Source organism: Haplochromis burtoni, unplaced genomic scaffold (genome assembly GCF_018398535.1).
Source record: "Haplochromis burtoni strain Fernald_Lab_line unplaced genomic scaffold, NCSU_Asbu1 Contig_207, whole genome shotgun sequence".
Classification (NCBI taxonomy): Eukaryota; Metazoa; Chordata; class Actinopteri; order Cichliformes; family Cichlidae; genus Haplochromis; species Haplochromis burtoni.
The window spans coordinates 890475-904254 of record NW_024582568.1 but is presented as its reverse complement, the minus strand read 5'-3'; the positions used below and the strand labels follow the sequence as shown (position 1 = coordinate 904254).

General features: G+C 41.4%; 1 protein-coding gene across 1 annotated transcript in view; it reads left to right on the top strand.

Moving 5' to 3' along the window:
* Positions 1 to 13697, top strand: part of LOC102302377 (SLX4 interacting protein) — a 31995-nt gene extending 18298 nt beyond the window's left edge. Inside the window, exons 5-8 of the mRNA XM_005936313.3 lie at positions 2401 to 2469; positions 3970 to 4058; positions 11958 to 12061; positions 12162 to 13697. Coding sequence (XP_005936375.1) covers positions 2401 to 2469; positions 3970 to 4058; positions 11958 to 12061; positions 12162 to 12927 — 1028 coding nt within the window. The 3' untranslated portion in view covers positions 12928 to 13697. The remainder of the gene's footprint in view (positions 1 to 2400; positions 2470 to 3969; positions 4059 to 11957; positions 12062 to 12161) is intronic.
* Positions 13698 to 13780: the final 83 nt, after the last annotated feature.

The window sequence follows — 13780 nt, the reverse complement described above, 5'->3', positions numbered from 1 at the left end:
TAAAACAATTAGTACAATTCTTTTTTTTATAAATAAACATGGTCTTATGGGTCTTTTTGGAAGGAGCTTTTTGCTGCAAAGAAGCAGAGTTTAATGCCAGCCTGCGCAACCTAGATAGAGCTGTACAGATTCTATTCACTGACAAAAAGACAACTGGGTTGGTCCCAAGACATTAGTCATCCACTGATGGCTTGTGTAAAAAAATCATTTGGCCTGAGGAGCAAGCGTTTTGTACAGAAATAAAGGATATGGTAAGCTGAGCTTCTTTTATCACCCCAAAGAAACATTTTAGTTTCACACAATTAATATTATGTAACTTTTGAAAACAAATAATGTGATGTAATGTGTAAGAAAATATTTAACCAATATGCAGTTTGAGTGAAGAAATAGCTCTTTACAGATCTCACAAATGTCACTACTAAAAGTCACCCTGCAGCTGTGCCCATTAGATATTTAGGTTTTGTTCTCTTGCAGAGAGATTCTGTTGAATGTTCACAAATCATAGTTACGATGCTAAACATTTTCCAAAACAAATTTTGGTAAGGCTCAATTTATACTAATACATTTGATGGTAAAAAGCATTCCTGAAGGTGAAATTGAAAAGATTGTAGCCTATGGGTAACAATTTCCCCTGATTGTCATTAAAATACTGATTGTAATTGCTTAGTATCACAGTAACTCATAGTAACACACGTCCAGTTTCAAAGGCTCTGTGATGAAGTTCACGATTGATGGATTTGAGTCTATATTTATAATGTCAGACTGATTTGATTTGTGTTTCATAATCTATGTTGGTATTGTCTTTTCTAATGATGAATATTATTCTTGATGTGCTGACTCTAGTTGCTAATTATACCGCAGGCACCAACAGAAAGAAACCAGACATGATGCTATCAATCACTGGGTAGTAAACTTAAGAACATAAAATAATATCTTGAAGTGTTGACACTGTTTTTGTAGTTTTGCCTCTGTTCACCACCAGATTGGATTCTAATTTAAACAATTAAGATGTGATTGAAGTGGAGACTTTCAGATTTAATTCAGGGGATTTAACAAAGGTATTGCATTAACTGTCTTTTAGTCTGGACCTGTTGTTCTTGAGTGTAATGGGTGGTTTGCACCTTGTTGTAAATGCTCTGTAGTTTCACTCATAAAGCCATTGCTTGATCGTGGACTTTAACAGTGATACACCTTCTTTTTTAAATTTTGTAAAGGGTTTGTCATGAAATAATGCAGCAACAGGCTTCACAGACATGGGCATGAAACTAGTTGTAGTTTATTATTTGAAGTAGACTTGTCCAAGTTGTTCCAAGTTTTCTTGATGGGTGACCGTTAGTGTCACTACTGGCAGATTTAAAAAGACTTCCAAAACAGCAGCTTTTCAGAAATCTAGACAGCCTCATTTTTAGCCTGATGACAGTGCACATTTGAGATTATCCAGGGACTTCTGAAAGAGCCTTAAGTGCAAGAGGTCATGATTTTCTCAAACTTAGGAAGACATGTAATCCTTTAATTGAAGCGAAAAAAACAAAACAACCCAAACCCAGACAGTTTGCAGAAAATGTTTTTTTTATATGTCCACACATGGGAGAGAATGTCAAATAAGAAATAATAGGAAGGTGGTGTTAAAGTTTCACATTCACTTTCTTATGAGGACAAAAAGGGTACGAAGAAGATATCAAAGGATGAACTGGCTTGGTCAGCTTCCCAGCACTGTGTGTCTGTTTGCAAAGAACAACTGCATAGCATGTTAGCCAGGCCCTTGCTTTTAGTCAACAAATTCCTGCCAGATTAGGCAACAAGCTGCTGTTTCTGCACAGCACATCTTACATACCATGAAATCATTCCATGACAAATAGAGCAGAGACCCCAGAAATGGTTTCTGTGCTTGTGCCAAACTGGAAGGTCTTTTAAATTAAAGGAGAATGAATTGTTTCACACTCGATAAATAATTTGGCTTGTTTTAGCGTGCTGTGCCTTAGACCAAGCATAAACTTAAAGTTAGTAGAAAATTCCAAGCATATGGAGCCATGTGCAGCACTGTTATCTGCATTAATGGAGTGTGCTATATTGCTGCAAAATACCCTAATGCTGTGGGGGTTTTTTTTTGGGGGGGGGTTTTTTTTTTAAACTTTACTGTGATTCTTCTACTGCATGTGACAGCAGTAAGGCCAGTTGTGGAACTCATCATACGAGGGGCTTTATACTCACGTAGTGTGTCCATTATTTAACCACTTTGTCTCACTATAACATTTGCAGCTGTTTCGTGTAATGATGGGAAATTGAATTTAGTTTGTAATCGGTGTATCAAAGCATGCACCGTCTCACCAAAATGTGCCCACTGTTAAATAGGTAATACAACCTTTTATGTTAACTGTCTCTCTGTTTTGGTTTATACAGGTGAAAAATTCAACCTGGTGGCCAATTTTCTGAAGCGACACTCCAGTCTCAGATGTATTGTCAAGCAGGGTAAGTGACCTACATGTTTTCAATAAATCCATCCCCAGTTAGAACTCAGAAATAGACCTCTCAAGGGTTTATACTCAGCCAAATTTCCCACAGAATGAGTGAGGCATCTGTGGTCTGCATGTTGATGTTTCTCCCCCTCACTTGTTTTTATGTCCTGTCCCTACCTGATCGGGGTGTTGTTGAGAACAAGCGGCCATTAAGTGGTTCCCTTGAGAGGCTACTGAGAGAGGCAGAGAGAGAAGGATTCCTTAGCTGTCTGTGGAGGGCAGTGAGAATCTATCTCCATGGCTCATCTAATGCCTGTGACCCTTGGCCACCTTTTCATGGGACCAACATGGTTCTCTTCCTGTCAGTAAAGTTAATATCTGCTCCTTGGGGGAGGACCAGGCCTTGGCTGTTGAGGCAACGGTGACCTGTTGCTGGCTGAGATGACGGCTTCTCTCAGCAGGTCCATTACACATCAAATTAGACTCGGTCTCCTGAGGTCAAAGGTTGTGTAATTTGGTCCACTGAGTTGGCAGTACATATGTGGTCATTAAAAAAAATCAATTAGCTATAAAATGGATGGTGAAAAGTTTTTATCGTGGTTGACGAGACGGCTACAAAAAAACGTTCTTAAAAGGAGTTCAAGGCTGAACCACAGTAGGTCTTCTTAAAGCTATGTTACGGTAATTAGTTGGTCAGAATGCAGTGAAATATTCTGATTTAGCTGACTTAAATTTCACTCCACAATGCCAACATTTTAAAGAATAAAGAAGGAAAAGCTGACATTTGGTGGAACAAAGACTGTAAAGTTTGTCCAGGGGTTGGCATTAAAGGAATAGTTACGAGGTCATTGAGACTAAATTCCTCTTATTTAATATGATTTGCAAATTCCCTGTCAATCTACTTGTTAGATTTCAAGAAGGCTTTTGGGTTTGCTTTAAATTTGAACTGGGATCGGGGTCCTTCGAAGAAAAGTTAGATTTCCAAACTCCAAGAAGTTCTCTGTCTAAAAGTGTCCTGAGAAATTTTCATTGAAGGTTCCAATTTCGCTTGAAACATTTCATGAGCTCTGAACTTTTTGTTGAGCAATCAAGCAGAACCCAAACCCAACTGAAAACAGCAGATATTATAAATTTAATTATTATTAGTGTCACATGTCATCCGGGCAGAGACCTTTGGAATATAGCTGGACCTGAGTTTCTTGACATTGTTTGGAAAAGCGGCTTAAATGATCTTTCCTTCTGAAGTCAGTGAGACAGTATTATTACTCCCAAGAGCCATTGTTAATGTAAAATTTCCTAATATTTCATGCTGTTTATGCAGCTCATAAAATTCAGCAATTATATATAAACTGCTATTTTCTCCCCGGTCTGAGGGATAGTAAATACTTGGTACTGGTAGATGTAAAAATTAAACATTGACCACAATTCCCTCTGTCTGAGTTTGACTGATAATTAGAGGTGAGCCCACGTTATTAACCAGCAGGGTCTGTGTTGTTTCTCTGCCTGCTCTCAGATTTGCGTGTGTTTCCCGAACGATATGTTGTGTGTGTGAGCCGTCCAGAAGATGCCTCAGCGCACCATAGAAACCCGAGCCTGCCCGCGGTGAGTGCTGTTTATACTCCTCTATTTCCTCTTCCAGTCGCCTGGCAAAAAGTCGTCCATGTGTCTGTGTGTTATTATAGGGATGTGCTGCCAAATTGCACTCTCGCTTATATATGCTTATCCTCTTTATAAGGGGTGGACTCTGAACCTACATGGGCTTTAAGGAGACCTAGTGAGAGGAAAACCAATGATCGTGGGAGGCTGGGTGAAGCGGTGCCAAGTCACGCTTTTTTGAAAAGCTCCTGCTCCTGCTCCCACATTTTTAATTACTTACCTGCAGAACTTTAGTTCTCTCTGTCAGTTTCAAGCATGAGGTTTTGGGGTTTGCATGCTCAAGAGAACCACAACAAAACCCTCTGTCCTGCGGTTGCATGTGCATTGTTTGGGTCTTTAAGAGAGAATTCGGTTAACTTTACTGTCTGCAGTTGAATGCCGCGTGCCTTGATTAATTGGACTCAAATAAAGTTGGGTTCAGTGAGTATTTCCCTGTAGCCTGTGCTGTGTAGACCAAGTTCAACTCTTGTCAGTGCCATAAGACCTACTGCTGTAGTTCTTTTTTTGTCCGCCTGTATTATAATCAGTTGTCCTTTGGTCAGTGTTCATTTGATCTCAAACTCCCCAGAGTATTCTGGGAAAAGCCTGTGGAGCCTCTCACCTTGGCACTCACATCAAGGACAGACATCTCTCCCATCACATCCCATGATCAGTGGCCTGATGTTTTTCTACAGGGTTTTTGCTATTGTTTCCCTTTGAAATGTCTCTGCACTCTCCACAGTTTGGCTTCCAATGAAAGCAGCGATTGTAATATTTTTAGTGGAGCAACATAGTCGTCAGTGAAAAGTTCAGATTGTGTAACCAATTTTCCAGTTCAAGGAGGCACTGTTGTCGATTGCGTTCCTCTCCTCAGGATGTGGTTCTCTGGGCTCATACAGTACAAGCTGAGGGAATTGGAGGGTGGGAGTCTTGTGGTGAAGCTCTCACTAGCTCAACCTCGAGCCCGCTTTGTAAGGGAAAGATACCAGACAGAGAGGCTGAAGTTTTTCACATGACAAAAACAATAATTTGTTTACATCCCTCACTCTGTTCTTATTTGTCAGAAAGGGAGTTTTTGCAGTTTTAATGCTGCCAAGGAAGTCAGAAATCGGAAAGGAAAAAAAAGGTTTAGACTGTGAGTCACAACTGATGTAAGGTATAATGTTGCTGTCTATAAATAATGGGGTGTTTGGAGTTCTGTGTCAGAATTGATATCATGTTTAAAAAGGGGTCTTTTATCCCCCAATTCTTGACAGCACAAGACGGGCAGTCTCAAAAGAAATGCCACATTTGTCCGTGTTTAGGGAGGTTTCAGGTTTGTTGTTAGGATTCAGTTTGTGTGACTAGTTGTGCAAAAATCTTCAACCGCAGTGGAAATGTAGACTCATCAATAAGCAGTTTTCACAAGGTCAGGGGGTTATGTTATGAGGGAGCTAAGGTGACATCACTGAAAGGCAGCTTCTCACTCCCGCATTGAGTGTACTCCATTTTAATTTTATACAGTTTATTCACTCTATATTAGTCATATTTTCAACTGACATTTTGGTCAGGAAGCAGAAGCATTTTCCTTCTAAACAGCCACACACGATGAGAGAAAAGGCATGCTATATAAAAAGGTGAGATTCTATTTCTATCAAACAACCTTCCCAGGAAGGGATTAGCAGTGTAATATGCAAACTATGGGAAAGAGCAAACTTAAGGGGGAAAAAAAAGGCCAACTCCAGCTGTTTTGGTTTCAGATGGTCATTTGCTGCAGAAACAACCATGATTGTCCATTTTGAAATGCTTGATTCAAATGTTACTGGGGCAGAGAGTGTTCAAGCATCCGGCAAATGTTTTGGTTCAGACATACTGAGTGCCATGTTTGGGATAAATGCTGAAATCCTATCAGGCTAATTGACTCTGTTTGTTAGGCACCTAGAATCCACTGTTGCTATGCAGAGGTTGGGCAATTGATGCTGCTTTGTTTTCATGTGATAATGGAAAAAAGGCATACGCAGAGGATTTGAAGATTTACGTCCCTTCCCTTCATAAAAGCTTGCTCCTATTGTGAGTCAGCACCAACACCGAAGAGGGCAGCATGGGAAGGAAGATCTAGTGTTTATAATTGCGGCCGTTGTTTTTTAGTCAGGCACAGAGTGGGCAGCTGAGGTGAGTGGCGTGCTGGGCTGCAGAAGTTTGGATCAAAGGCAGAACAGATGTGTTTCCAGTCTCCCCCCCTCCCCTCCTCTTTTGAGCTCTGGACAAGCTTGTGTGTTTACTCGTGACCTCAGCACGCCTCTGTTCTTCAGAGCTCACAACAGCTAACAGCAGTCCGTTCCCAAGCGTCCAGTGTCTACTGACCTCCTCTACACCTAGGCCGAATGCACGACTATGATCTCTTACAGGTCCTCATTCCAGCCCATCTTAAACTGCTTTAAATGATTTACATGAAGTGTGTTCAGTTAACCACTTGTCTCAGTCCTTTGATATGGGTGGATCCAGAAACTCTTGTTTGGGGATAAGAACTGTCCCCTATTTTAGACATGTGCCCATGCATGTTTGTTGACTTTGTTGCAGAGAAGATGTGGTGAGCCTACACAAACAGGGCATGCTTGCCCTGTGGGAGCAGGGTGGGTGCATGATGAGGAGTGGAATTTGTGCACTGCATTCACGAACATCTCTGCAGGAGGTTTTTCATCCTCTGACAGTTAAATACTCTTGTTGTTTCTTGGTGCCAGTTTGAGGACTTTGTATACTTAGATGTGTCATCAAAACAAAAAAAGTTCCAGTGGAAAGAATAATTCATTTTTTATAATATGAGTGCCGTGAGGGATTCAAGCAGTTCAAGCTACCACAGATTTCAAGTTGAGACACTATTATTTTGTGACAGATGAGTGGAAAATTGCTTTATGGGATTGCATCTCACTGGTTTTGTATATGTTAGGTGAGGTACAAAGATATTAAAGTAATCCCAGAACAAACAATCTGACTTCCACTGTGGCACATGAAAGTTGATGGTTCATCGGAGCCTCCCATGCTGACTTTTTTTTATTTGAAGTTTTTATGTTTTAACTTCCATGCTTAAAAGCTTTTGGAAAAAGATTAACCGAAAAATGCTCTTTTTCTACAAAGCAAAATTGTTAAAGTAGTATTTAGATGAATGTGCATGTGTATTTGTGCAGAGTATACAAAAAAGCTGTAGTGTGTATAAATATGGCATTGTATATCAATAAGCATTGTCTTTAAACACCAAGAGAAGGTTTGTCATCCTTTGCAGCAACATTTTAAACAGCTCAGAGACCTTTTGGCCATATCGCTGCATTACTTTTGAGTGCAGCTGCATTAAAAGATAACCAACATAATCTGTGTTCTACCTTATCTTGGACGGCTTAGAGGTTGTTGCCTGTATTTTATGGAGGCTGTTGCTGGTTATCCTTTTGAAGTTTTTTTCCAGGAGTCATTCAGAGTTGGGGCAAGTGCTGAGAATCTGTCCTGGTAGCCTTTTAAACCAAATGAATCATTCTCTCTGCTATCCTTGCCCTTTTGCCAGGCTTATCGCTGTAATCTGACATCCAGATGTGCTGTTTTGTTGCAGCTCCTGTGGCGAGGCTGTGTTGTTTTGGAAGCTCTGGGGCCAGGGAGGGCACTGTTGGTCTGCTCTACATGTTGTATCACGAGGAGCATTTTTCAGCTTTGTGTGGGGGCGAGCAGACTGGCTGGCGGTGGGGGGGTTAAATCCTTTTTTTTTCTCTCAGAGAGAGGTGGTAGCAACGGCGGGTAGACGTTCTTATTTACCACCATCCCTCCCTCCTTTTTCATGGGACTCTCTCCAGCTATTTAGAGTTTGCATCATTCCTTACAAGATTAGGCCACCTCGGTTCCCACACAATTCTTACCGTTTTATCCACATAGCTTGTGATAATTATAAGGTTATTTAATCCGTCTGATTTCTTCTGTAGTTGCTATATACAGAATCTCCAACCTCTAGACCCCTGCTGAAAATAATTTATGCACAATCTCTCTCGCTCTCTCTGTTTATCTATCTTTTCTCTACTTGCTATCTATATCCAGCCTCTTCCTCTCTTCATGCTTCTTCCTTTCTCTGACTCTCCTCTTTCACTCTCTTGCTCTTTTGAAGTCGTGCCGACAGGAACAGAAAGGCACTAAACTTTCCCAGAGAGCCTCCCTTTAGCTCCTTGTTGATTTTTCTTTCAAGTTCATTTTCAAACGGCATTTATTCATATTAAACAGGCTAGAATACATATCAAGGCATTACAATGCAAACGATAGCACCCACATTTTTCTCAGAATTGTTGTTGTTGGGGTGGGTGTGTGAGTGTGGAGGCGAAATGAGAGTTTGTATGTGTGTCACTGTCCCAAATCCATGTTGAAGGTTAGCTGTAGCTCTGGGTATGAGAGAAAAAGTCTAAAGACCAGAGCTCTGCCCACACTGTAGCATGACTCCATCTCGACACAAAGAGGAGCCTGTGTGGAACTTCCTGTGTGAGGATTCTTGCGTTTGTGGGCATGCTGGAGAGACTGTTGAGGTCAGGCAGTGTGACTCTGAGGGGGTGCCTTTGCTTTTGTTGTGCTCCACTCTCTTTTTTTCTCTTATACACTCTGTAGTATCTTGTCTCTTGTATTTCGCCAACTCCGCCTCCTTCCCTGCTGCCCGGCCTCCCCTCCCTCTGTCTGGCCTCTTTATTCCCGTCTACCACACCACAGACCAGAGTTGCTAGGTCTCAACACCCAGCGCAAAGCCACAATGCCCCAGCTTGCCCTCGCAGCTCGGGTCGATCACTCCATTTCCCCCTTGCGTGTCGGGTCACATGTTGTCACTAGTATCGTGACGTGCGGGGGAGGACATTTATGATATTTCTCTCAGTTTTCACAACATCTGCAGGATGCCAGAGCTTACCGCACTGGCTTTCCCCATCTTAGAGTGCACATTGATCATTTTACCAACCAGTTTATATAATAGTAATGATCTGAAAAATGGCTGATGTTGAATAAACATAGCGGCCACGACCTTGAATTTTCCCAGATTTAATTTCTGTCCAGTTGTGTTTCCCCTTTGCAAAAACCAATAAAGTTTAGCGGCGTGAAGCTGTGGATAGCGGTCTCAGCCACGTTGATCCAAACATCGATAGCTTCAAAAGTATTGGATGGTTTGCTATGAGCTTGGGCATAGCATAGCGCAGTGGCCAGAGAATAGATCCTGATTATTAATAAATCAAATTTTTCACTTGTCAGTGAAATAGCTCAACTTTTATTACACAGAAATACACTAGAGGATAAAGCTTAAGCACTGTGGCGATCCCCTAACTTTTTGCTGTCAGGTTGATATGAATGTTTTTGAGTGAAATATCTCAACAGATAATTTAGCAGGCATGAAACTTGTCCCATCTTCTCCTTTTAAACTATAAACTCGCTCCCAGCACCCAGGAAAGTACTACTCAATACCATGTGGTTAAAAACATAAAAACAAAAAAACAAGATCACGTTCTTTTCCTGTCAAATTTACACTGTCCATTAACATTACAGACAGGCAGAACTTATGTTTGCTGCCTAGCTCCAACATTAACATGATCATTTTATTATTAGCCATAACCTCTACCTTACAGAAATGGCTATTGCTAATTGTTAAAAAGCTAATGTTAGCATGTGTTCCAGCCAGGTTAATATTTATTACTGTTTAAAAAAAAAAAATCTTGCTAGAACAGGAGCTTTACTTACCTCACAAAAATATTCCTAAAGACCAGGGTGTCTGTCTTACATTTCCTTTGCCAGGGTTGTGGTGCTACTGTTTACATCTTCAGCTGCTAATGAGGGGAGGGCCTTTCTGCCCACCAATCTGCAGCCATCCTGTGCAAAGCTATCTGCCAACTGTAGGAAGTGAAGACGACACTGCTGGTGTCAATAGTGAAATATTTAGTGATCTGTCAAGAGACCTAAAAACAAAACAGTCAAAGAAACATAGGTTAAAATGGCAAGCTTTATTTCATGAGTTTTGAACTTTAAAATTGGGTCATCAGATGGATTCCTATTTAATTCTGTAGCCTAAAAATGCACACGCCAACCTTAAAACGATTGCAAATACATCAAATGTACATATCACTGCAAAACCTACAATGTATGCAAACACATAATAAAATCACTCTTACAAACCCACAAGGTAAAATTGAGGCCCATTATAAATTTCCAGACAGAGACCTCACCCAACCACATATGCATTAGGATTTAATTCAGTTCAACTGAATTTTATTTATATACCATCAAATCACAACAGCAGTTACTTCAAGTCACTTGTAAGGTAAAGACCCTACAATAATAGAGAGAAAACCCTAGAAAAGATCGAACAACTCACCCCATCTCTCTTTGCCTTCATTGGCAGCAGCCCTAAACAGCTGCAAACAACCTCGTTCACCTTGAGGTAAGTGCAGATACACCATATAATGTTCTGTGCCTTGCTTACACACACGTCAAATGCCCATTGTTTGCTTCTGTCAAGTCCCACAGTCTGACCGCCTGTGATATCAGTCATTCCTGTTGGACGAGTGACAATGAGTTCAGAGTTCATTCCAGTCACATATAATGCAGTTGCAAATGGACGTCTAATCCAAAAGTAATTTTTAGTATCAGTTAGTATCTAAGTATCAATTTCGTTGACAACCCAACTTGGTTGGTATGCCGCTTAGGTAACTACTGTACTGGAAAAAAAAAGTAGCTTTTTCAGTTTTATACAAAAATTACTTGTAAGTATCAGTTCTGGCAACATCCCCATTCTAGACCATGAGCTGATATAAATGCCCTTGTACAGCTTCAGACCTTTAGAAGTTCTAGTATACAAAATATAATATAATATACTGCTTCTCCAGATAAAAACTAGCAGACATGCTCATTTTCTAAACCATTGCTAGTCTACTATTCCACCAACTTTTTTTGATTTGATTAATTTATGATGAATTGACAGTGCTTCAGCCTTTGAAGTTCTGCTCAATTTGCCACCAGCGTCTCTTGTTCTCATAAATCCAGAGTCTGTTCTGGGGCAGCCAAGGAAAAGACCCCATGATTAACCGTCATTAGTGGCCTGTTGAGGGCACACGTTGGTGAGATCCAATTTTCAGCTTGTTCCTCGTTCTGCCTCAGAGGTTTCCCTTAGTATGTGGATATTTTGAACTTTCACCCCAGAGTTTTAGCAAATAAGACTTGCTTTTCAGAGACACTTAGGGGTGTAGCAGAATTACAGATGAAAGTTTTAGACACATAAGGACATAGAAGAAGCGCTCGGCACTCATCCTGCTTTGTTCAGTTACTAAAAGTAAAGAAGGTTTTTTTCCCCTTCAGTCTGTTTACATTTGCAGTTGTCCCATAACATGCTTTTTACACCTTTTTAAAAAAAATATTTTCTTTCCCACGCAATGCTGCCCTTGCGTCACATTTTTTCTCTATTACTGAATCTTCGTTATTCGCTGTTTTAACTTGTCAATATGGTCACCGTTTCGTAACTCTGCCTAAGGCTGAGAGCATTATTTTAAACCTCAGGTAGTGTAGCCTGAACAATTGTCACGCCATAATGAGCCAGTGATTCGTTTCAAACTTTGAGGTGGAGGATTTGGGGAGTTTACGGTGGGTGCGGGGGGCAGCGGCTACTCTCTCTGAAGGCCCTTTCATCTTTCATGTTGGGCAGCATCATAGTTTAAATAATAAGGTGACTACATTGATTGAACTTCAGACAATCTGACATGAACTCTTAGTTTTTAGTCTAATGGATTTAATGAAGGTGTTCAATGAAGGATGATGACAGCACTGTGAGGCGAAATGTTTCCAGGGTATGCCAGTAATAATATTTGTGTTTACACTGATTCTGTTTGTCCTCTTTAGACTGAGCTGTGCGAACAAAGCAGATCGGAATATTTTTCCAGTGTGGGAGAAACCCAAGAGCCTTTAAACAGCCCCACGAAAACAAAGACTGTGCTTCAAAAGATGTAAGTATGATCTAATGCAGAACTTTCCAACCCCACCAGTCAGAGAGGACACTCAAGTATCTGTTTATATCCTTTATACCCATTTTTGTTTCTTTCTCAGAGCCAAACAAGCCAGTGTCCAGCAAGACCTTTGTGGTTCCACTATGGCAGAGCAGCAGATTGACCAGAGAGTCTGTGCTGAAAACCAGAAACCGGAACTTCAAGTTGTCAAGTCAGAATCAGGCTCAGTGAGTCTGTCCAGATCTGAACAGAAGGTCCTGTCAGAGGCAAACCACAAGGTGCCTTGCTCCAGTGCATTAACTGTAGCAGGAGCTCTAATTGGGACTACTCAAAAGCAGGAACGGCATGCTGAGAACGATCTTCCAGACTGTATCAACCTAAATGGGACCTCAGCAGGTTTCTGCCAAAATGAAATCAGTCAGGAGACCAGCACGAGCAAGAGGTGCAAGCTGAGTGATGCTGGGGAAGACCCTCACCCACACGGGGCCAAGAGGACGTGCCTTGGAAGACCTCCAGCCCTAATGCAAACTTACTCTGCACAAACATCCAAGCACGACCTCCTTCCTCTGCCACCCCTCCCTCCACTTGAAGCCAAGGCAGAGTCCCAGGCTTCCCCTGTCTCAGAGTGCAAGAAAACCACACTGGAAGTAGAGCTGCTTACTCCAGGGAAACGAGCCCAAAGGCTCTCCCTCACAAGCAATAACACGGCACAGACAAACCAAAACAGGCTGGCCGCAAGTCTGAGGAGCCTATCTGTCAAGCCTGCATCCTCAGGCTCCTCTATTGGTTCCAGATCCACACTCGGAGAGGAGTGGAGTGAAAATGTGCCCAGAACCTCTAGATTACGACGACTGAAGAGGTCCTGAGGGGGAGAGAGAGACAGGCTACAGTAAAGATGCCTGACGCCACAGAAATAGAGATGAGACTCTGTCAGACTACATGCTTCCCCCATACTGTCCATGTGGTCTGCTCAGATGACTTGCATTTGTGCTTGTGTCACTTTTTACTGCGATATCTGTTCTTTTCACATATGCTGCACACGCACAGATCAAATGCTGAACACATTATGGCAACTGATACATGTGCATTTGAGTTATGCTTTGTCAAATACTTGAAACGGATCTCTGCCTCCACCCATAAGTAGTGGTGGTCAAGAGCAGCTCGCAAATGAAAGTCAAAAACCTTTAATTGGAGTTAAGATTTGGTTTTGTGTTAAAGATTGGGGATTTCAGACAGGCAGGAGCCATGCAGTACGTCATGGCTTTCAGACTCAAATACTGGCTCCTACGTGTCTCAAAACTGTCCAGTTTACCCGCCGAAGCTCGAGCATGATTGATTGCTGTTTCCAGGTTTATTTCATCACCCCATTCTCAAAAAAAGTGTTTTGTAGCTAGATATTTTTCATATACCAGTTAGTTGCTAAGCACCTGAAAACAAATCTATAAGTGGAAACATACTGTGCTGCTTTTTTTTTTTTAACCTAAACCAACTAAATGCAGGAACGTGATCAGTTTTCAAATCAGAGGTTGAACAACAGCTGCTGTCACCAGCCGCCGCTTGGTATAGGTCCTTAAGTCTGTCCACTGGCCCGAGCCCAGAGAGAGAGCCTACCGTCAGCTCCGTTTACAACCCAGTATTTCTATTTCACAACAAAATGTTGACTGAAAATTTTACTCCTGTTTTATTTTACTGGAAAGACATTTCGATATAAATAAATTT